The 22,899-nt window shown below is 33.8% G+C and overlaps 1 protein-coding gene and 1 long non-coding RNA gene across 4 annotated transcripts; both read left to right on the top strand.

Moving 5' to 3' along the window:
- The first annotated feature begins 7,787 nt into the window (after positions 1–7,787).
- On the top strand, positions 7,788–16,768 carry LOC125766667 (uncharacterized). Of its 3 annotated transcripts, none has more exons than XR_007418681.1 (4): positions 7,788–8,028; positions 9,256–9,344; positions 10,952–11,141; positions 16,495–16,768. It is a non-coding gene; the product is annotated as an uncharacterized LOC125766667 (long non-coding RNA). The 3 variants fall into 3 exon arrangements; XR_007418682.1 differs by lacking the exon at positions 16,495–16,768 and adding an exon at positions 11,332–11,369; XR_007418683.1 differs by lacking the exons at positions 10,952–11,141; positions 16,495–16,768 and adding an exon at positions 12,234–12,271.
- A 3,398-nt stretch (positions 16,769–20,166) lies between these two features.
- Positions 20,167–21,705, top strand: LOC125760488 (protein FAM177A1). Its single transcript, XM_049420651.1, has 2 exons — positions 20,167–20,566; positions 20,865–21,705. The coding sequence occupies exons 1-2, from the start codon at positions 20,375–20,377 to the stop codon at positions 21,195–21,197; spliced, it is 525 nt and encodes a 174-aa protein (XP_049276608.1). The 5' UTR covers positions 20,167–20,374; the 3' UTR covers positions 21,198–21,705.
- The last annotated feature ends 1,194 nt before the right edge of the window (positions 21,706–22,899 follow it).

Below are 22,899 nucleotides of genomic sequence, written 5' to 3'. Positions count from 1 at the left end.
TTTAAAGCATTATCTGAGTGAAAAGAAACTTATTTGAACCAATTGGCATTAAAATAAATCAATTTAATTTTTTTTCCAAAATTTCTCAAAAAAACGTAAGGGGTTCGCCTTATGAAATTTTCGAGTTGAAAATTTTTTGTAAATTTTTTTCTCATTTTTTATTCTTTATTTAACTTAAAGCATTATTTGAGTGAAAAGAAACTTATTGCAACAAATTCGCATTAAAATATATCACATTTATAAATTTTGCTACATTGCTTAAAAATGAGGAAAATTTTACATTTTCTCAAACAGGGTATGGAACTTGGTTCCTCGAATAACTTCCGACACAGACATCTGAGGGCATGGCCGTCCAAGAAGAAAATGTAGCCATTGGTGTCATCTATCGACCACAGGTTAAAGATTGGCGATCCGTTGGATACCGACCGAGTTATAGGCAAAACTTGGTGCAAAAATGAGGAAAATTTTACATTTTCTCAAACAGGTTGTGGAACTTGATTCCTCAAATAACTTCTGACACAGAGATCTGAGGCCATGGCCGTCCAAGAAGAAAATTTAGCCATTGGTGTCATCTACCGACCACAGGTTAAAGATTGGCGATCCGTTGGATACCGACAGAGTTATAGGCAAAACTTGGTGCAAAAATGAGCTCCGTCCAAGAAGAAAATGTAGCCATTGGTGCCATCTACCGACCACAAGTTAAAGATGGGCGATCCGGTGAATACCGACCGAGTTATAGGCAAAACTTGATGCAAAAATGAACCTTTTAAAATTTTCAAATCTTGATATTTTTTTTATTTTTTTCTGATTTTTTATTCTTGTTTTAATTTAAAGCATTATCTGAGTGAAAAGAAACTTATTTGAACCAATTGGCATTAAAATAAATCAATTTAATTTTTTTCCAAAATTTCTCAAAAAAACGTAAGGGGTTAGCCTTATGAAATTTTCGAGTTGAAAATTTTTTGTAAATTTTTGTCTCATTTTTTATTCTTTATTTAACTTAAAGCATTATTTGAGTGAAAAGAAACTTATTGCAACAAATTCGCATTAAAATATATCACATTTATAAATTTTGCTACATTGCTTAAAAATGAGGAAAATTTTACATTTTCTCAAACAGGGTATGGAACTTGGTTCCTCGAATAACTTCTGGCACAGACATCTGAGGGCATGGCCGTCCAAAAAGAAAATGTAGCCATTGGTGTCATCTATCGACCACAGGTTAAAGATTGGCGATCCGTTGGATACCGACCGAGTTATAGGCAAAACTTGGTGCAAAAATGAGGAAAATTTTACATTTTCTCAAACAGGTTGTGGAACTTGATTCCTCAAATAACTTCTGACACAGAGATCTGAGGCCATGGCCGTCCAAGAAGGAAATGTAGCCATTGATGTCATCTACCGACCACAGGTTAAAGATTGGCGATCCGTTGGATACCGACCGAGTTATAGGCAAAACTTGGTGCAAAAATGAGGAAAATTTTACATTTTCTCAAACAGGTTGTGGAACTTGATTCCTCGAATAACTTCTGACACAGAGATCTGAGGCCATGGCCGTCCAAGAAGGAAATGTAGCCATTGATGTCATCTACCGACCACAGGTTAAAGATTGGCGATCCGGTGGATACCGACAGAGTTATAGGCAAAACTTGGTGCAAAAATGAGGAAAATTTTACATTTTCTCAAACAGGGTATGGAACTTGGTTCCTCGAATAACTTCCGGCACAGACATCTGAGGGCATGGCCGTCCAAGAAGAAAATGTAGCCATTGGTGCCATCTACCGACCACAGGTTAAAGATTGGCGATTCGGTGAATACCGACCGAGTTATGGGCAAAAATTGGTGCAAAAATGAACCTTTTAAAATTTTCAAATCTTGATATTTTTTTTATTTTTTTCTGATTTTTTATTCTTTTTTTAATTTAAAGCATTATTTGAGTGAAAAGAAACTTATTTGAACCAATTGGCATTGAAATAAATCAATTTAATTTTTTTCCAAAATTTCTCAAAAAAACGTAAGGGGTTAGCCTTATGAAATTTTCGAGTTGAAAATTTTTTGTAAATTTTTTTCTCATTTTTTATTCTTTATTTAACTTAAAGCATTATTTGATTATTGCAACAAATTCGCATTGAAATATTTCACATTTATAAATTTTGCTATAATGCTAAAAAATGAGGAAAATTTTACATTTTCTTAAACAGGTTATGGAACTCGGTTCCTCGAATAACTTCTGACACAGAGATCTGAGGGCATGGCCGTCCAAGAAGAAAATGTAGCCATTGGTGCCATCTATCGACCACAGGTTAAAGATTGGCGATCCGTTGGATACCGACCGAGTTATAGGCAAAACTTGGTGCAAAAATGAGGAAAATTTTACATTTTCCCAAACAGGGTATGGAACTTGATTCCTCGAATAACTTCCGACAGAGAAGCCCAAGAAGAAAATGTAGTCATTGGTGTCATCTACCGACTACAGGTTAAAGATTGGCGATCCGTTGGATACCGACAGAGTTATAGGCAAAACTTGGTGCAAAAATGAGGAAAATATTACATTTTCTCAAACAGGGTATGGAACTTGGTTCTTCGAATAACTTCTGGCACAGGCATCTGAGGGCATGGCCGTCCAAGAAGAAAATGTAGCCATTGGTGTCATCTACCGACCACAGGTTAAAGATTGGCGATTCGGTGAATACCGACCGAGTTATAGGCAAAACTTGATGCAAAAATGAACCTTTTAAAATTTTCAAATCTTTATATTTTTTTTTATTTTTTTCTGATTTTTTATTCTTTTTTTAATTTAAAGCATTATCTGAGTGAAAAGAAACTTATTTGAACCAATTGGCATTAAAATAAATCAATTTAATTTTTTTCCAAAATTTCTCAAAAAAACGTAAGGGGTTAGCCTTATGAAATTTTCGAGTTGAAAATTTTTTGTAAATTTTTTTCTCATTTTTTATTCTTTATTTAACTTAAAGCATTATTTGAGTGAAAAGAAACTTATTGCAACAAATTCGCATTAAAATATATCACATTTATAAATTTTGCTACATTGCTTAAAAATGAGGAAAATTTTACATTTTCTCAAACAGGGTATGGAACTTGGTTCCTCGAATAACTTCTGGCACAGACATCTGAGGGCATGGCCGTCCAAAAAGAAAATGTAGCCATTGGTGTCATCTATCGACCACAGGTTAAAGATTGGCGATCCGTTGGATACCGACCGAGTTATAGGCAAAACTTGGTGCAAAAATGAGGAAAATTTTACATTTTCTCAAACAGGTTGTGGAACTTGATTCCTCAAATAACTTCTGACACAGAGATCTGAGGCCATGGCCGTCCAAGAAGGAAATGTAGCCATTGATGTCATCTACCGACCACAGGTTAAAGATTGGCGATCCGTTGGATACCGACCGAGTTATAGGCAAAACTTGGTGCAAAAATGAGGAAAATTTTACATTTTCTCAAACAGGTTGTGGAACTTGATTCCTCGAATAACTTCTGACACAGAGATCTGAGGCCATGGCCGTCCAAGAAGGAAATGTAGCCATTGATGTCATCTACCGACCACAGGTTAAAGATTGGCGATCCGGTGGATACCGACAGAGTTATAGGCAAAACTTGGTGCAAAAATGAGGAAAATTTTACATTTTCTCAAACAGGGTATGGAACTTGGTTCCTCGAATAACTTCCGGCACAGACATCTGAGGGCATGGCCGTCCAAGAAGAAAATGTAGCCATTGGTGCCATCTACCGACCACAGGTTAAAGATTGGCGATTCGGTGAATACCGACCGAGTTATGGGCAAAAATTGGTGCAAAAATGAACCTTTTAAAATTTTCAAATCTTGATATTTTTTTTATTTTTTTCTGATTTTTTATTCTTTTTTTAATTTAAAGCATTATTTGAGTGAAAAGAAACTTATTTGAACCAATTGGCATTGAAATAAATCAATTTAATTTTTTTCCAAAATTTCTCAAAAAAACGTAAGGGGTTAGCCTTATGAAATTTTCGAGTTGAAAATTTTTTGTAAATTTTTTTCTCATTTTTTATTCTTTATTTAACTTAAAGCATTATTTGATTATTGCAACAAATTCGCATTGAAATATTTCACATTTATAAATTTTGCTATAATGCTAAAAAATGAGGAAAATTTTACATTTTCTTAAACAGGTTATGGAACTCGGTTCCTCGAATAACTTCTGACACAGAGATCTGAGGGCATGGCCGTCCAAGAAGAAAATGTAGCCATTGGTGCCATCTATCGACCACAGGTTAAAGATTGGCGATCCGTTGGATACCGACCGAGTTATAGGCAAAACTTGGTGCAAAAATGAGGAAAATTTTACATTTTCTCAAACAGGGTATGGAACTTGATTCCTCGAATAACTTCCGACAGAGAAGCCCAAGAAGAAAATGTAGTCATTGGTGTCATCTACCGACTACAGGTTAAAGATTGGCGATCCGTTGGATACCGACAGAGTTATAGGCAAAACTTGGTGCAAAAATGAGGAAAATTTTACATTTTCTCAAACAGGGTATGGAACTTGGTTCTTCGAATAACTTCTGGCACAGGCATCTGAGGGCATGGCCGTCCAAGAAGAAAATGTAGCCATTGGTGTCATCTACCGACCACAGGTTAAAGATTGGCGATTCGGTGAATACCGACCGAGTTATAGGCAAAACTTGATGCAAAAATGAACCTTTTAAAATTTTCAAATCTTTATATTTTTTTTTATTTTTTTCTGATTTTTTATTCTTTTTTTAATTTAAAGCATTATCTGAGTGAAAAGAAACTTATTTGAACCAATTGGCATTAAAATAAATCAATTTAATTTTTTCCAAAATTTCTCTAAAAAACGTAAGGGGTTAGCCTTATAAAATTTTCGAGTTGAAAATTTTTTGTAAATTTTTTTCTCATTTTTTATTCTTTATTTAACTTAAAGCATTATTTGAGTGAAAAGAAACTTATTGCAACAAATTCGCATTAAATATATATCACATTTATAAATTTTGCTACATTGCTTAAAAATGAGGAAAATTTTACATTTTCTCAAACAGGGTATGGAACTTGGTTCCTCGAATAACTTCTGGCACAGACATCTGAGGGCATGGCCGTCCAAAAAGAAAATGTAGCCATTGGTGTCATCTATCGACCACAGGTTAAAGATTGGCGATCCGTTGGATACCGACCGAGTTATAGGCAAAACTTGGTGCAAAAATGAGGAAAATTTTACATTTTCTCAAACAGGTTGTGGAACTTGATTCCTCAAATAACTTCTGACACAGAGATCTGAGGCCATGGCCGTCCAAGAAGGAAATGTAGCCATTGATGTCATCTACCGACCACAGGTTAAAGATTGGCGATCCGTTGGATACCGACCGAGTTATAGGCAAAACTTGGTGCAAAAATGAGGAAAATTTTACATTTTCTCAAACAGGTTGTGGAACTTGATTCCTCGAATAACTTCTGACACAGAGATCTGAGGCCATGGCCGTCCAAGAAGGAAATGTAGCCATTGATGTCATCTACCGACCACAGGTTAAAGATTGGCGATCCGGTGGATACCGACAGAGTTATAGGCAAAACTTGGTGCAAAAATGAGGAAAATTTTACATTTTCTCAAACAGGGTATGGAACTTGGTTCCTCGAATAACTTCCGGCACAGACATCTGAGGGCATGGCCGTCCAAGAAGAAAATGTAGCCATTGGTGCCATCTACCGACCACAGGTTAAAGATTGGCGATTCGGTGAATACCGACCGAGTTATGGGCAAAAATTGGTGCAAAAATGAACCTTTTAAAATTTTCAAATCTTGATATTTTTTTTATTTTTTTCTGATTTTTTATTCTTTTTTTAATTTAAAGCATTATTTGAGTGAAAAGAAACTTATTTGAACCAATTGGCATTGAAATAAATCAATTTAATTTTTTTCCAAAATTTCTCAAAAAAACGTAAGGGGTTAGCCTTATGAAATTTTCGAGTTGAAAATTTTTTGTAAATTTTTTTCTCATTTTTTATTCTTTATTTAACTTAAAGCATTATTTGATTATTGCAACAAATTCGCATTGAAATATTTCACATTTATAAATTTTGCTATAATGCTAAAAAATGAGGAAAATTTTACATTTTCTTAAACAGGTTATGGAACTCGGTTCCTCGAATAACTTCTGACACAGAGATCTGAGGGCATGGCCGTCCAAGAAGAAAATGTAGCCATTGGTGCCATCTATCGACCACAGGTTAAAGATTGGCGATCCGTTGGATACCGACCGAGTTATAGGCAAAACTTGGTGCAAAAATGAGGAAAATTTTACATTTTCTCAAACAGGGTATGGAACTTGATTCCTCGAATAACTTCCGACAGAGAAGCCCAAGAAGAAAATGTAGTCATTGGTGTCATCTACCGACTACAGGTTAAAGATTGGCGATCCGTTGGATACCGACAGAGTTATAGGCAAAACTTGGTGCAAAAATGAGGAAAATTTTACATTTTCTCAAACAGGGTATGGAACTTGGTTCTTCGAATAACTTCTGGCACAGGCATCTGAGGGCATGGCCGTCCAAGAAGAAAATGTAGCCATTGGTGTCATCTACCGACCACAGGTTAAAGATTGGCGATTCGGTGAATACCGACCGAGTTATAGGCAAAACTTGATGCAAAAATGAACCTTTTAAAATTTTCAAATCTTTATATTTTTTTTTATTTTTTTCTGATTTTTTATTCTTTTTTTAATTTAAAGCATTATCTGAGTGAAAAGAAACTTATTTGAACCAATTGGCATTAAAATAAATCAATTTAATTTTTTCCAAAATTTCTCTAAAAAACGTAAGGGGTTAGCCTTATAAAATTTTCGAGTTGAAAATTTTTTGTAAATTTTCTTCTCATTTTTTATTCTTTATATAACTTAAAGCATTATTTGAGTGAAAAGAAACTTATTGCAACAAATTCGCATTAAAATATATCACATTTATAAATTTTGCTACATTGCTTAAAAATGAGGAAAATTTTACATTTTCTCAAACAGGGTATGGAACTTGGTTCCTCGAATAACTTCCGACACAGACATCTGAGGGCATGGCCGTCCAAGAAGAAAATGTAGCCATTGGTGTCATCTACCGATCACAGGTTAAAGATTGGCGATCCGGTGAATACCGACCGAGTTATGGGCAAAAATTGGTGCAAAAATGAACCTTTTAAAATTTTCAAATCTTTATATTTTTTTATTTTTTTCTGATTTTTTATTCTTTTTTTAATTTAAAGCATTATCTGAGTGAAAAGAAACTTATTTGAACCAATTGGCATTAAAATAAATCAATTTAATTTTTTCCAAAATTTCTCTAAAAAACGTAAGGGGTTAGCCTTATGAAATTTTCGAGTTGAAAATTTTTTGTAAATTTTCTTCTCATTTTTTATTCTTTATATAACTTAAAGCATTATTTCAGTGAAAAGAAACTTATTGCAACAAATTCGCATTAAAATATATCACATTTATAAATTTTGCTACATTGCTTAAAAATGAGGAAAATTTTACATTTTCTCAAACAGGGTATGGAACTTGGTTCCTCGAATAACTTCTGGCACAGACATCTGAGGGCATGGCCGTCCAAGAAGAAAATGTAGCCATTGGTGTCGTCTATCGACCACAGGTTAAAGATTGGCGATCCGTTGGATACCGACCGAGTTATAGGCAAAACTTGGTGCAAAAATGAGGAAAATTTTACATTTTCTCAAACAGGTTGTGGAACTTGATTCCTCGAATAACTTCTGACACAGAGATCTGAGGCCATGGCCGTCCAAAAAGGAAATGTAGCCATTGGTGTCATCTACCGACCACAGGTTAAAGATTGGCGATCCGTTGGATACCGACAGAGTTATAGGCAAAACTTGGTGCAAAAATGAGGAAAATTTTACATTTTCTCAAACAGGGTATGGAACTTGGTTCCTCGAATAACTTCTGGCACAGACATCTGAGGGCATGGCCGTCCAAGAAGAAAATGTAGCCATTGGTGTCATCTATCGACCACAGGTTAAAGATTGGCGATCCGGTGGATACCGACCGAGTTATAGGCAAAACTTGGTGCAAAAATGAGGAAAATTTTACATTTTCTCCAACAGGTTGTGGAACTTGATTCCTCGAATAACTTCTGACACAGAGATCTGAGGCCATGGCCGTCCAAGAAGGAAATGTAGCCATTGATGTCATCTACCGACCACAGGTTAAAGATTGGCGATCCGGTGGATACCGACAGAGTTATAGGCAAAACTTGGTGCAAAAATGAGGAAAATTTTACATTTTCTCAAACAGGGTATGGAACTTGGTTCCTCGAATAACTTCCGGCACAGACATCTGAGGGCATGGCCGTCAAACTTATTTGAACCAATTGGCATTAAAATAAATCAATTTAATTTTTTCCAAAATTTCTCTAAAAAACGTAAGGGGTTAGCCTTATGAAATTTTCGAGTTGAAAATTTTTTGTAAATTTTCTTCTCATTTTTTATTCTTTATATAACTTAAAGCATTATTTCAGTGAAAAGAAACTTATTGCAACAAATTCGCATTAAAATATATCACATTTATAAATTTTGCTACATTGCTTAAAAATGAGGAAAATTTTACATTTTCTCAAACAGGGTATGGAACTTGGTTCCTCGAATAACTTCCGACACAGACATCTGAGGGCATGGCCGTCCAAGAAGAAAATGTAGCCATTGGTGTCATCTACCGATCACAGGTTAAAGATTGGCGATCCGGTGAATACCGACCGAGTTATGGGCAAAAATTGGTGCAAAAATGAACCTTTTAAAATTTTCAAATCTTTATATTTTTTTATTTTTTTCTGATTTTTTATTCTTTTTTTAATTTAAAGCATTATCTGAGTGAAAAGAAACTTATTTGAACCAATTGGCATTAAAATAAATCAATTTAATTTTTTCCAAAATTTCTCTAAAAAACGTAAGGGGTTAGCCTTATGAAATTTTCGAGTTGAAAATTTTTTGTAAATTTTCTTCTCATTTTTTATTCTTTATATAACTTAAAGCATTATTTCAGTGAAAAGAAACTTATTGCAACAAATTCGCATTAAAATATATCACATTTATAAATTTTGCTACATTGCTTAAAAATGAGGAAAATTTTACATTTTCTCAAACAGGGTATGGAACTTGGTTCCTCGAATAACTTCTGGCGCAGACATCTGAGGGCATGGCCGTCCAAGAAGAAAATGTAGCCATTGGTGTCGTCTATCGACCACAGGTTAAAGATTGGCGATCCGTTGGATACCGACCGAGTTATAGGCAAAACTTGGTGCAAAAATGAGGAAAATTTTACATTTTCTCAAACAGGTTGTGGAACTTGATTCCTCAAATAACTTCTGACACAGAGATCTGAGGCCATGGCCGTCCAAGAAGAAAATGTAGCCATTGGTGTCATCTACCGACCACAGGTTAAAGATTGGCGATCCGTTGGATACCGACAGAGTTATAGGCAAAACTTGGTGCAAAAATGAGGAAAATTTTACATTTTCTCAAACAGGGTATGGAACTTGGTTCCTCGAATAACTTCTGGCACAGGCATCTGAGGGCATGGCCGTCCAAGAAGAAAATGTAGCCATTGGTGTCATCTACCAGGTTAAAGATTGGCGATCCGGTGAATACCGACCGAGTTATAGGCAAAAATTGGTGCAAAAATGAACCTTTTAAAATTTTCAAATCTTTATATTATTTTTATTTTTTTCTGATTTTTTATTCTTTTTTTAATTTAAAGCATTATCTGAGTGAAAAGAAACTTATTTGAACCAATTGACATCAAAATAAATCAATTTAATTTTTTTCCAAAATTTCTCTAAAAAACGTAAGGGGTTAGCCTAATGAAATATCGAGTTGAAAATTTTTTGTAAATTTTTTGTAATTTTTTTATTCTTTATTTAACTTAAAGCATTATTTGAGTGAAAAGAAACTTATTGCAACAAATTCGCATTAAAATATATCACATTTATAAATTTTGCTACATTGCTTAAAAATGAGAAAAAATTTACATTTTCTCAAACAGGGTATGGAACTTGGTTCCTCGAATAACTTCCGACACAGACATCTGAGGGCATGGCCGTCCAAGAAGAAAATGTAGCCATTGGTGCCATCTATCGACCACAGGTTAAAGATTGGAGATCTGTTGTATACCGACCGAGTTATAGGCAAAACTTGGTGCAAAAATGAGGAAAATTTTACGTTTTCTCAAACAGGGTATCAAACTTGGTTCCTCGAATAACTTCTGACACAGAGATCTGAGGCCATGGCCGTCCAAGAAGAAAATGTAGCCATTGGTGTCATCTACCGACCACAGGTTAAAGATTGGCGATCCGTTGGATACCGACAGAGTTATAGGCGAAAATTGGTGCAAAAATGAACCTTTTAAAATTTTCAAATCTTTATATTTTTTTATTTTTTTCTGATTTTTTATTCTTTTTTTAATTTAAAGCATTATTTGAGTGAAAAGAAACATGTGTGAACCAATTGACATTAAAATAAATCAATTTAATTTTTTCCAAAATTTCTCAAAAAAACGTAAGGGGTTAGCCTTATGAAATTTTCGAGTTGAAAATTTTTTGTAAATTTTTTTCTCATTTTTTATTCTTTATTTAACTTAAAGCATTATTTGCGTGAAAAGAAACTTATTGCAACAAATTCGCATTAAAATATATCACATTTATAAATTTTGCTACATTGCTTAAAAATGTGGAAAATTTTACATTTTCTCAGACAGGGTATGGAACTTGGTTCCTCGAATAACTTCCGACACAGACATCTGAGGGCATGGCCGTCCAAGAAGAAAATGTAGCCATTGGTGTCATCTACCGATCACAGGTTAAAGATTGGCGATCCGGTGGATACCGACCGAGTTATAGGCAAAACTTGGTGCAAAAACGAGGAAAATTTTACATTTTCTCAAACAGGTTGTGGAACTTGATTCCTCGAATAACTTCTGACACAGAGATCTGAGGCCATGGCCGTCCAAGAAGAAAATGTAGCCATTGGTGTCATCTACCGACCACGGGTTAAAGATTGGCGATCCGTTGGATACCGACCGAGTTATAGGCAAAACTTGGTGCAAAAATGAGGAAAATTTTACATTTTCTCAAACAGGTTGTGGAACTTGATTCCTCAAATAACTTCTGACACAGAGATCTGAGGCCATGGCCGTCCAAGAAGAAAATGTAGCCATTGGTGTCATCTACCGACCACAGGTTAAAGATTGGCGATCCGTTGGATACCGACAGAGTTATAGGCAAAACTTGGTGCAAAAATGAGGAAAATTTTACATTTTCTCAAACAGGGTATGGAACTTGGTTCCTCGAATAACTTCTGGCACAGGCATCTGAGGGCATGGCCGTCCAAGAAGAAAATGTAGCCATTGGTGTCATCTACCGACCACAGGTTAAAGATTGGCGATCCGGTGAATACCGACCGAGTTATAGGCAAAAATTGGTGCAAAAATGAACCTTTTAAAATTTTCAAATCTTTATATTATTTTTATTTTTTTCTGATTTTTTATTCTTTTTTTAATTTAAAGCATTATCTGAGTGAAAAGAAACTTATTTGAACCAATTGACATCAAAATAAATCAATTTAATTTTTTTCCAAAATTTCTCTAAAAAACGTAAGGGGTTAGCCTTATGAAATTTCGAGTTGAAAATTTTTTGTAAATTTTTTTCTCATTTTTTATTCTTTATTTAACTTAAAGCATTATTTGAGTGAAAAGAAACTTATTGCAACAAATTCGCATTAAAATATATCACATTTATAAATTTTGCTACATTGCTTAAAAATGAGAAAAAATTTACATTTTCTCAAACAGGGTATGGAACTTGGTTCCTCGAATAACTTCCGACACAGACATCTGAGGGCATGGCCGTCCAAGAAGAAAATGTAGCCATTGGTGTCATCTACCGACCACAGGTTAAAGATTGGCGATCCGTTGGATACCGACAGAGTTATAGGCAAAACTTGGTGCAAAAATGAGGAAAATTTTACATTTTCTCAGACAGGGTATGGAACTTGGTTCCTCGAATAACTTCTGGCACAGGCATCTGAGGGCATGGCCGTCCAAGAAGAAAATGTAGCCATTGGTGTCATCTACCGACCACAGGTTAAAGATTGGCGATCCGTTGGATACCGACAGAGTTATAGGCAAAACTTGGTGCAAAAATGAGGAAAATTTTACATTTTCTCAGACAGGGTATGGAACTTGGTTCCTCGAATAACTTTTGGCACAGGCATCTGAGGGCATGGCCGTCCAAGAAGAAAATGTAGCCATTGGTGTCATCTACCGACCACACGTTGAAGATTGGCGATCCGGTGAATACCGACCGAGTTATAGGCAAAAATTGGTGCAAAAATGAACCTTTTAAAATTTTCAAATCTTTATATTTTTTTGTTTTTTTCTGATTTTTTATTCTTTTTTTAATTTAAAGCATTATTTGAGTGAAAAGAAACTTATTGCAACAAATTCGCATTAAAATATATCACATTTATAGATTTTGCTACATTGCTTAAAAATGAGGAAAATTTTACATTAGCTCAAACAGGGTATGGAACTTGGTTCCTCGAATAACTTCCGACAGAGAAGTCCAAGAAGAAAATGTAGCCATCGGTGTCATCTACCGACCACACGTTGAAGATTGGCGATCCGGTGAATACCGACCGAGTTATAGGCAAAAATTGGTGCAAAAATGAACCTTTTAAAATTTTCAAATCTTTATATTATTTTTATTTTTTTCTGATTTTTTATTCTTTTTTTAATTTAAAGCATTATCTGAGTGAAAAGAAACTTATTTGAACCAATTGACATCAAAATAAATCAATTTAATTTTTTTCCAAAATTTCTCTAAAAAACGTAAGGGGTTAGCCTTATGAAATTTCGAGTTGAAAATTTTTTGTAAATTTTTTTCTCATTTTTTATTCTTTATTTAACTTAAAGCATTATTTGAGTGAAAAGAAACTTATTGCAACAAATTCGCATTAAAATATATCACATTTATAAATTTTACTACATTGCTTAAAAATGAGAAAAAATTTACATTTTCTCAAACAGGGTATGGAACTTGGTTCCTCGAATAACTTCCGACACAGACATCTGAGGGCATGGCCGTCCAAGAAGAAAATGTAGCCATTGGTGTCATCTACCGACCACAGGTTAAAGATTGGCGATCCGTTGGATACCGACAGAGTTATAGGCAAAACTTGGTGCAAAAATGAGGAAAATTTTACATTTTCTCAGACAGGGTATGGAACTTGGTTCCTCGAATAACTTCTGGCACAGGCATCTGAGGGCATGGCCGTCCAAGAAGAAAATGTAGCCATTGGTGTCATCTACCGACCACAGGTTAAAGATTGGCGATCCGTTGGATACCGACAGAGTTATAGGCAAAACTTGGTGCAAAAATGAGGAAAATTTTACATTTTCTCAAACAGGGTATGGAACTTGGTTCTTCGAATAACTTCTGGCACAGGCATCTGAGGGCATGGCCGTCCAAGAAGAAAATGTAGCCATTGGTGTCATCTACCGACCACAGGTTAAAGATTGGCGATCCGGTGAATACCGACCGAATTATAGGCAAAACTTGGTGCAAAAATGAACCTTTTAAAATTTTCAAATCTTTATATTTTTTTTTATTTTTTTCTGATTTTTTATTCTTTTTTTAATTTAAAGCATTATCTGAGTGAAAAGAAACTTATTTGAACCAATTGGCATTAAAATAAATCAATTTAATTTTTTTCCAAAATTTCTCATAAAAACGTAAGGGGTTAGCCTTATGAAATTTTCGAGTTGAAAATTTTTTGTAAATTTTTTTCTCATTTTTTATTCTTTATTTAACTTAAAGCATTATTTGAGTGAAAAGAAACTTATTGCAACAAATTCGCATTAAAATATATCACATTTATAAATTTTGCTACATTGCTTAAAAATGAGGAAAATTTTACATTTTCTCAAACAGGGTATGGAACTTGGTTCCTCGAATAACTTCTGACACAGAGATCTGAGGCCATGGCCGTCCAAGAAGAAAATGTAGCCATTGGTGTCATCTACCGACCACGGGTTAAAGATTGGCGATCCGTTGGATACCGACCGAGTTATAGGCAAAACTTGGTGCAAAAATGAGGAAAATTTTACATTTTCTCAAACAGGTTGTGGAACTTGATTCCTCGAATAACTTCTGACACAGAGATCTGAGGCCATGGCCGTCCAAGAAGAAAATGTAGCCATTGATGTCATCTACCGACCACATGTTAAAGATTGGCGATCCGTTGGATACCGACAGAGTTATAGGTGAAAATTGGTGCAAAAATGAACCTTTTAAAATTTTCAAATCTTTATATTTTTTTATTTTTTTCTGATTTTTTATTCTTTTTTTAATTTAAAGCATTATCTGAGTGAAAAGAAATTTATTTGAACCAATTGGCATTAAAATAAATCAATTTAATTTTTTTCCAAAATTTCTCAAAAAAACGTAAGGGGTTAGCCTTATGAAATTTTCGAGTTGAAAATTTTTTGTAAATTTTTTTCTCATTTTTTATTCTTTATTTAACTTAAAGCATTATTTGAGTGAAAAGAAACTTATTGCAACAAATTCGCATTAAAATATATCACATTTATAAATTTTGCTACATTGCTTAAAAATGAGGAAAATTTTACATTTTCTCAAACAGGGTATGGAACTTGGTTCCTCGAATAACTTCTGACACAGAGATCTGAGGCCATGGCCGTCCAAGAAGGAAATGTAGCCATTGGTGTCATCTACCGACCACGGGTTAAAGATTGGCGATCCGTTGGATACCGACCGAGTTATAGGCAAAACTTGGTGCAAAAATGAGGAAAATTTTACATTTTCTCAAACAGGTTGTGGAACTTGATTCCTCGAATAACTTCTGACACAGAGATCTGAGGCCATGGCCGTCCAAGAAGAAAATGTAGCCATTGGTGTCATCTACCGACCACATGTTAAAGATTGGCGATCCGTTGGATACCGACAGAGTTATAGGCGAAAATTGGTGCAAAAATGAACCTTTTAAAATTTTCAAATCTTTATATTTTTTTATTTTTTTCTGATTTTTTATTCTTTTTTTAATTTAAAGCATTATCTGAGTGAAAAGAAACTTATTTGAACCAATTGGCATTAAAATAAATCAATTTAATTTTTTTCCAAAATTTCTCAAAAAAACGTAAGGGGTTAGCCTTATGAAATTTTCGAGTTGAAAAGTTTTTGTAAATTTTTTTCTCATTTTTTATTCTTTATTTAACTTAAAGCATTATTTGAGTGAAAAGAAACTTATTGCAACAAATTCGCATTAAAATATATCACATTTATAAATTTTGCTACATTGCTTAAAAATGAGGAAAATTTTACATTTTCTCAAACAGGGTATGGAACTTGGTTCCTCGAATAACTTCTGACACAGAGATCTGAGGCCATTGCCGTCCAAGAAGGAAATGTAGCCATTGGTGTCATCTACCGACCACGGGTTAAAGATTGGCGATCCGTTGGATACCGACCGAGTTATAGGCAAAACTTGGTGCAAAAATGAGGAAAATTTTACATTTTCTCAAACAGGTTGTGGAACTTGATTCCTCGAATAACTTCTGACACAGAGATCTGAGGCCATGGCCGTCCAAGAAGAAAATGTAGCCATTGGTTTCATCTACCGACCACAGGTTAAAGATTGGCGATCCGGTGAATACCGACCGATTTATAGGCCAAAATTGGTGCAAAAATGAACCTTTTAAAATTTTCAAATCTTTATATTTTTTTATTTTTTTCTGATTTGTTATTCTTTTTTTAATTTAAAGCATTATTTGAGTGAAAAGAAACTTATTTGAACCAATTGGCATTAAAATAAATCAATTTAATTTTTTTTCCAAAATTTCTCTAAAAAACGTAAGGGGTTAGCCTTATGAAATTTTCGAGTTGAAAATTTTTTGTAAATTTTTTTCTCATTTTTTATTCTTTATTTAACTTAAAGCATTATTTGAGTGAAAAGAAACTTATTGCAACAAATTCGCATTAAAATATATCACATTTATAAATTTTGCTACATTGCTTAAAAATGAGGAAAATTTTACATTTTCTCAAACAGGGTATGGAACTTGGTTCCTCGAATAACTTCCGACACAGAGATCTGAAGGCATGGCCGTCCAAGAAGAAAATGTAGCCATTGGTGTCATCTATCGACCACAGGTCAAAGATTGGTGATCCGTTGGATACCGACCGAGTTATAGGCAAAACTTGGTGCAAAAATGAGGAAAATTTTACATTTTCTCAAACAGGGTATGGAACTTGGTTCCTCGAATAACTTCCGACAGAGAAGTCTAAGAAGAAAATGTAGCCATTGGTGTCATCTACAGACCACAGGTTAAAGATTGGCGATCCGGTGGATACCGACCGAGTTATAGGCAAAACTTGGTGCAAAAATGAGGAAAATTTTACATTTTCTCAAACAGGGTATGGAACTTGGTTCCTCGAATAACTTCCGACACAGACATCTGAGGGCATGGCCGTCCAAGAAGAAAATGTAGCCATTGGTGTCATCTATCGACCACAGGTTAAAGATTGGCGATTTGTTGAATACCGACAGAGTTAAAGGCAAAAAGAAATTTTCAAATTTTTATGATTTTTTAATCTTTATATATTAAATTTTTGTGTCGCGGTGTTAGTGTGCAAACTCCTCTTAAACGGCTCAATTGGCCAATGTTATGAGTTCTTTTCTGTTTTTCCTACGGGAGTTATTATGTAGGCATTGCCATTTTTTCAACACGAATAATGTTGAAAACTTCTCAAAACAAAACAGTTTTAACGAATAAATCAATCAAAGTAGGTACACATGACGATTATTTTTGTGCAATTTTATTCATTAAAGCGTAAAGTGAGTGATAAATAAGTAAAAAGCAAGTGTGTGAATAATTAAAAAATGCTATTTAGTCATTTGCGGCTCGGTGGTACATGTGGAATCAGCGCCTTACACGGAAGTATCAGGTATTAAATCCCAATCTGCAAGGAAAGCCAGAAATACCTACTGAAGTGCCAAAAAAGGAGAAGAAGTGCCACAACAGAAGCAGAAAAAATTGCTTTGATTGGGAATATCATTTGGATTAAGAATGGCAATAATTTAAAAAATTTCAATTAATCAACAATATTCTCTAATCGCCACTCTAATAATACCACACCAATCAAGATTGAACACTCAAAATGTTTGCTTTAATTACAAAACGCATGTTTAAGGGCAAAGCTAGGTTTGCCGGGTAAGCTAGTTTTTTCATAATTTTTTTTTCTTTATTTAAAGCATTATTTGAGTGAAAATAAATTAGTTCAACCAATTGGCATTAAAATAAATCCATTTATAAAATTTTGCAAATTTACTCAAAAAAAGGCAAGGTTATAGCATTATGAAATTTTCAAATTTTTAGATTTTTTTTAGAATTTTTCATAATTTTTTATTCTTTTCTTTATTTATAGCATTATTTGAGTGAAACAAAACTTATTTCAACCAATTGGCATTAAAATAAATCCATTTATAAAATTTTGCAAAATTAATCAAAAAAAAGGCAAGGCTATAGCCTTATGAAATTTTCAAATTTTTAGATTTTTCTTAGAATTTTTCATAATTTTTTATTCTTTTATTTATTTATAGCATTATTTGAGTGAAACGAAACTTAGTTCAACCAATTGGCATTAAAATAAATCCGTTTATAAAATTTTGCAAAATTACTCAAAAAAAGGCAAGGCCTTATGATATTTTCAAATTTTTAGAATTTTTTTATTTTTTCATAACTTTTTATTTTTTTCTTTATTTAAAGCATTATTTGAGAGAAACGAAACTTAGTTCAACCAATTGGCATTAAAATAAATCCATTTATAATATTTTGCAAAATTACTCAAAAAAAAAGGCAAGGCTATACCCTTATGAAATTTTCAAATTTTTAGATTTTTCTTAGAATTTTTCATAATTTTTTATTCTTTTATTTATTTATAGCATTATTTGAGTGAAACGAAACTTAGTTCAACCAATTGGCATTAAAATAAATCCGTTTATAAAATTTTGCAAAATTACTCAAAAAAAGGCAAGACCTTATGAAATTTTCAAATTTTTAGATTTTTTTTAGAATTTTTCATAATTTTTTATTCTTTTCTTTATTTATAGAATTATTTGAGTGAAACGAAACTTAGTTCAACCAATTGGCATTAAAATAAATCAATTTATAAAATTTTGCAAAATTATTAAAAAAAAGGCAAGGCTATAACCTTATGAAATTTTCAAATTTTTAGAGTTTTTTTATTTTTTGTAATTTTTTATTCTTTTCTTTATTTATAGCATTATTTGAGTGAAAAAGGACTTAGTTCAACCCATTGGCATTAAAATAAATCCGTTTATAAAATTTTGCAAAATTACTCAAAAAAAGGCAAGGCTATAGCCTTATGAAATTTTCAAATTTTTAGATTTTTTTTATTTTTTTGTAATTTTTTATTCTTTTTTATTTTTAGCATTATTTGAGTGAAAAGAAACTTAGTTCAACCAATTGGCATTAAAAAATAAATCCGTTTATAAAATTTTGCAAAGTTACTCAAAAACAAGGCAAGGCCTTATGATATTTTCAAATTTTTAGAATTTTTTTATTTTTTCATAATTGTTTATTCTTTTCTTGATTTAAAGCATTATTTGAGTAAAGAGAAACTTAGTTCAACCAATTGGCATTAAATTATATCAATTAATAAAATTTTGCAAAATTACTCAAAAAAAATAAGTCCTAGCCTTATGAGATTGTCAAATTTATAGATTTTTTTTGGGAAATGTTCATGACATGATTTTTTTTCTCGAATTAACTGCCATTCTTCTGTTTGAAAAATAGTATTTACATACACAATAATGATATACAACACATACGTACTTTAAAAAATAAAGAGGCAATCGATTTTTTTAAACTTTACAACATTTAATGACACTTAACCGAGTTAATTTTTGAATTTGTATTTGTTTACCTTGATAGTGCCAGCAAAATCGAACTATCCTGCCCGCCATTACAATAAAACTGTCTTGGCGTCAAGTCGCGCTTCGAAAAGTGATTTGTCGTTGAAAATATACTTATATAGCGACTTTTCGCATTTTTTGGAGTTTCGCAAAAAATTTCTGAATCGCGTTCGCAAACGCGACAATTACTAACCGTTGTGACAGGGTTACAACAACGATTTTGAACGATGAGTTAACACGTTGTGTGCCACGCTTATTTTGCTGATGTTTCCTAGCAGGCCACGGCGTTTTTGTTTACAAATTGACTGTCTATCATTTTTGATAGACATGGCCCCCCAGGAAATGTATATTTTAAACTGTTATTTCTCCGCGGAGATACCACATTTTTACAAAAAACCTTCGGCAAATATGCAGATTAGACTTTAATGAACCTAATTATATAGTTGGTTTTCGGAAACCCTTAGTAAATTAATTTATAAAAGTATATTTTTGAGATGCCTTTTTTCGAAAAATCTGACGTTTTGTTCATATTGCTATCACTCGCACTGCAGACGATCAAACGGCGCGACATAAGAGATAGCAATATGAACAAAACGTTAAGATTTTTCGAAAAAAGGCATCCCCATCCCAAAGGCACTTTTATAAATTGATGGACTGAAGATTTGCGAAAACCAACTATGTAATTAGTTTCATAAAAGTCTTTTCTTAATATTTGCCGAAGGTTGTAAGTAGAAAAGTGCAGCCACCGCGGAAAAATAACAGTTTGAAAATGACGACTACTGTCTATCAGAAATGATAGACATGGCCCCCCAGGAAACTTCACTGTCTATCAAAAATGATAGACATGGCACACAACGTGTTAAGTAAATCTTTTAAAAAGGAGATGTACAATGTAATCATCATTGTAGCATACAATCGTATCGCTGTAGCAATACGGCCAGGCTATTCTTTATAAATAAAAACATCGTACCGGTGTGTTATTTTCGTAAGCGCAGCTTTTACTTTTTTCACAAATGATGGATACACAAAACTAATACATATTCTCCAATAAATATGAAGTTTCGCAGGAGCTTCAGCATAATCGTAAAACGTATTATTTTTAAACACAGCTGGCTTTATGTACAGTTTGGCAACACTGAAAAGTGAAACAAATCCGATTATTCGTGTAAGGCCACGGATAAACGAGCGAAACGGTGTACCGTTTGTTGCCTTACTTTGTTGTGACAACAAACGAACAAAGTGAAAATTGCGTAGCATAAAAACATAATTTCTCTACGTTACAATCGGTCAGAAGTGCATAAAGTTTACTACTAAATTGTTACCGCTCGCCGAAAGGAACACAGTCCGTGGAAGCAATCATGACGAAGGTGGAAATTCCGCTCAAGAACAAATCGGACCCATCGGAAACATTCATTCAAAACGAGAAGGACGTTGAGGTGCGGGTACGGGCACCAAAAAAGGTGTTGCATTTTAGCGATGGCACGCTGGAAGAGTTTAGCGACGATGAGGAGGATCAGGTCGATAAATCAGAACCAGTATCAGTGGATGAGGTGAGCCACAGTTGGAACAGTGAATTTACTGCCATTTAGTTTCCGTAAATGGTGCACGGGAAGCACCTTTTTTGGGATTCGAGTTTTTTTCTTCATAGCAACCGTTGTTTATTTATTCAGACCTTGACATCGCTGTCACTGTGGTTGCAAGCCTTTGTGATGAATCAGAGCCGTGGGCAAGTGTGAAAATTTACAACGAGATTTTTCACACAGTTTTAATAATAACTTTATCAATTAGAAACGAATACATACCAAAACCGATATTAAAATTAGTGAACTATTCTATGTATGGTTGCAGTCGAAACTGAACTGGGGCGAATGGATGCGTTACAAAACGTGCAAGCTGGGAAACACCGTGCTGGCTGGATGTGATTACGTCGGTGAAGGACTCGCATCGTTCCTGGGCATTACGACACCGAAGTACAGCTATGAGATCGAAGAATTCAAACGAATGCAAGCGGAACAGCAGGCCGAAGATCGTGCAATCCAAACGTTCGTGGAACAAAACCGTCCTCAGAATGCGTGCCATAGTGTTTCACAAGCACCATCCGCTACAAACTCGACGGCCAATCCCACGAACTGCAAGGACAGTAGTGAAGTTTGTGTGGAAAACGAAATTCAAAAATTTTGAACCATTTTCTTACGTGTATTACCTTACCGACCCTAGGTGGACATAATTGATAAGGCATCTGTATAAGCACTTCCCGTTCGTTGTGCAAACGACCAGTTGATATAATGAATGTATTATAGAACGGAACGAATGTATGTTTAATAATTTAAAACAAAATCGAATCGGAAAATCAAAGCACAAATGAAGCTAGGAAAGCGGGGACGCTTTTGAGGGTGAAATATGTATCTCTTAAGTATTGAGGCATGGTTTAGAGAACGAAATATTTGAATGATAGGTGAATAAGGATTGAATTGGAATTGTGAATAAGATCTCCCCTTGATAATGTGAACGGTAATTACACTAAATGACGGTGTAGTTGCGATTTCATCAAATTTACCTTTTATCAAAGCGATTTAAATTTATAAATATTTAAAATACCGTAATCTTAACAGATTATAAGTAAAGATTGCATTTTGTACAAACATCACTTTCAATTAGAGAAATAAACAGAATGATTTGAAAAGCAAAATACGGCTTTCTGGTTAAACATTTTGGGAAGATGAACATGTGTCATATACAGTATTTATATATCAGTTACGTACGTCGTATTCTTTTGAATATTACACATGCGCAATGAGCAGTAAAAAAACGCGGCAAATTAAAATGTTGAAATGTTTCAAACAATTAATTCAACAGTTGGCTTTCAGTGAACAAAATACTATTTTTTATATCTGAAAAAGATGTTTTGAATAACATTTATATCCTTGAGAACTTCCTGAATTGTTTATGTTCATAGTCTAAGTGGCAACAAAATAAGGAACAAAAATAACCGCATAGTCGCACCCTTTGTACCTCACGCAGTTACGCACTGACGCCTTATCGTAGTCACTGATTCATACGGATTCGTTCTGAACTTCATTGACGCACTGACATTTTTCAGGGAACTGATTGTATGACCGTTAGCAATAGAGAATCAGTTGCACAGGGCCATAGGACAGCCATGGGAAATTTGCAAGGGCTCTCTGACAAATTGTTACGTCCGTTTGAAAAAAAAAAAAACTACATTACATCGTAATTCAATGTGTTGTTCTAGAGTTACATTTCCGTTTGCAACCGTTTTATGTTTACTTAACATTTCGTGTTTCACTTTCCGCAAAATTATTCTTACAAAAGCATTGAAAAAATATTTGTGTAAATTTTTTTTTAGTGAACAATCGCTTTAATCTTGCACCGACTGTAAATTCGAACAAGATGTTCATTTCAACACGAATGAACGAAAAGTTCACCACGCCCACTGAACGCTTCGAACACAACCATAAACGACGCCCATTTTTTATGCTGCTTTGATGGTTTTCATAGAGATGAACTACGATCTCAAATTGGTACTTCGAAAACCATTTTCGAAAAAACAGAAGATTCAAATTCGCTATCGTTGTGGTTATTTTAAACATTTGACTATTGAACACGTGTTCAGTAGAATAACAGAATTTTTTAGTGATATAAATTTCTTATGCAATAGACTTTATTATTGTACTCAATGCAAATAACAAGACATTTTCTCTCAACTCTATGTAACTACTGTTAACTGAATGTAGATAACATAGGTATCAAATTAAACTACATTTTTAGAGACGTTTCCATAAGGAATAATATTTCAACAAAAAATTTAGATGATTAATTTCAACACATGTCCATAAAAACTTTAATAATCTATCATTCGTGA

Source organism: Anopheles funestus, chromosome 2RL (genome assembly GCF_943734845.2).
Source record: "Anopheles funestus chromosome 2RL, idAnoFuneDA-416_04, whole genome shotgun sequence".
NCBI lineage: Eukaryota > Metazoa > Arthropoda > Insecta > Diptera > Culicidae > Anopheles > Anopheles funestus.
Note: the sequence above shows the minus strand (reverse complement) of the source record. Positions and strands in the feature narration are given on the sequence as shown.

Excerpts from the sequence above, each read along its gene's own strand:
- LOC125760488 (XM_049420651.1), top strand. The coding sequence starts at position 20,375 with ATGACGAAGGTGGAAATTCCGCTCAAGAACAAATCGGACCCATCGGAA. Across the intron at positions 20,567-20,864 it reads AACCAGTATCAGTGGATGAG|TCGAAACTGAACTGGGGCGA; the intron begins GTGAGCCACAGT and ends GTATGGTTGCAG.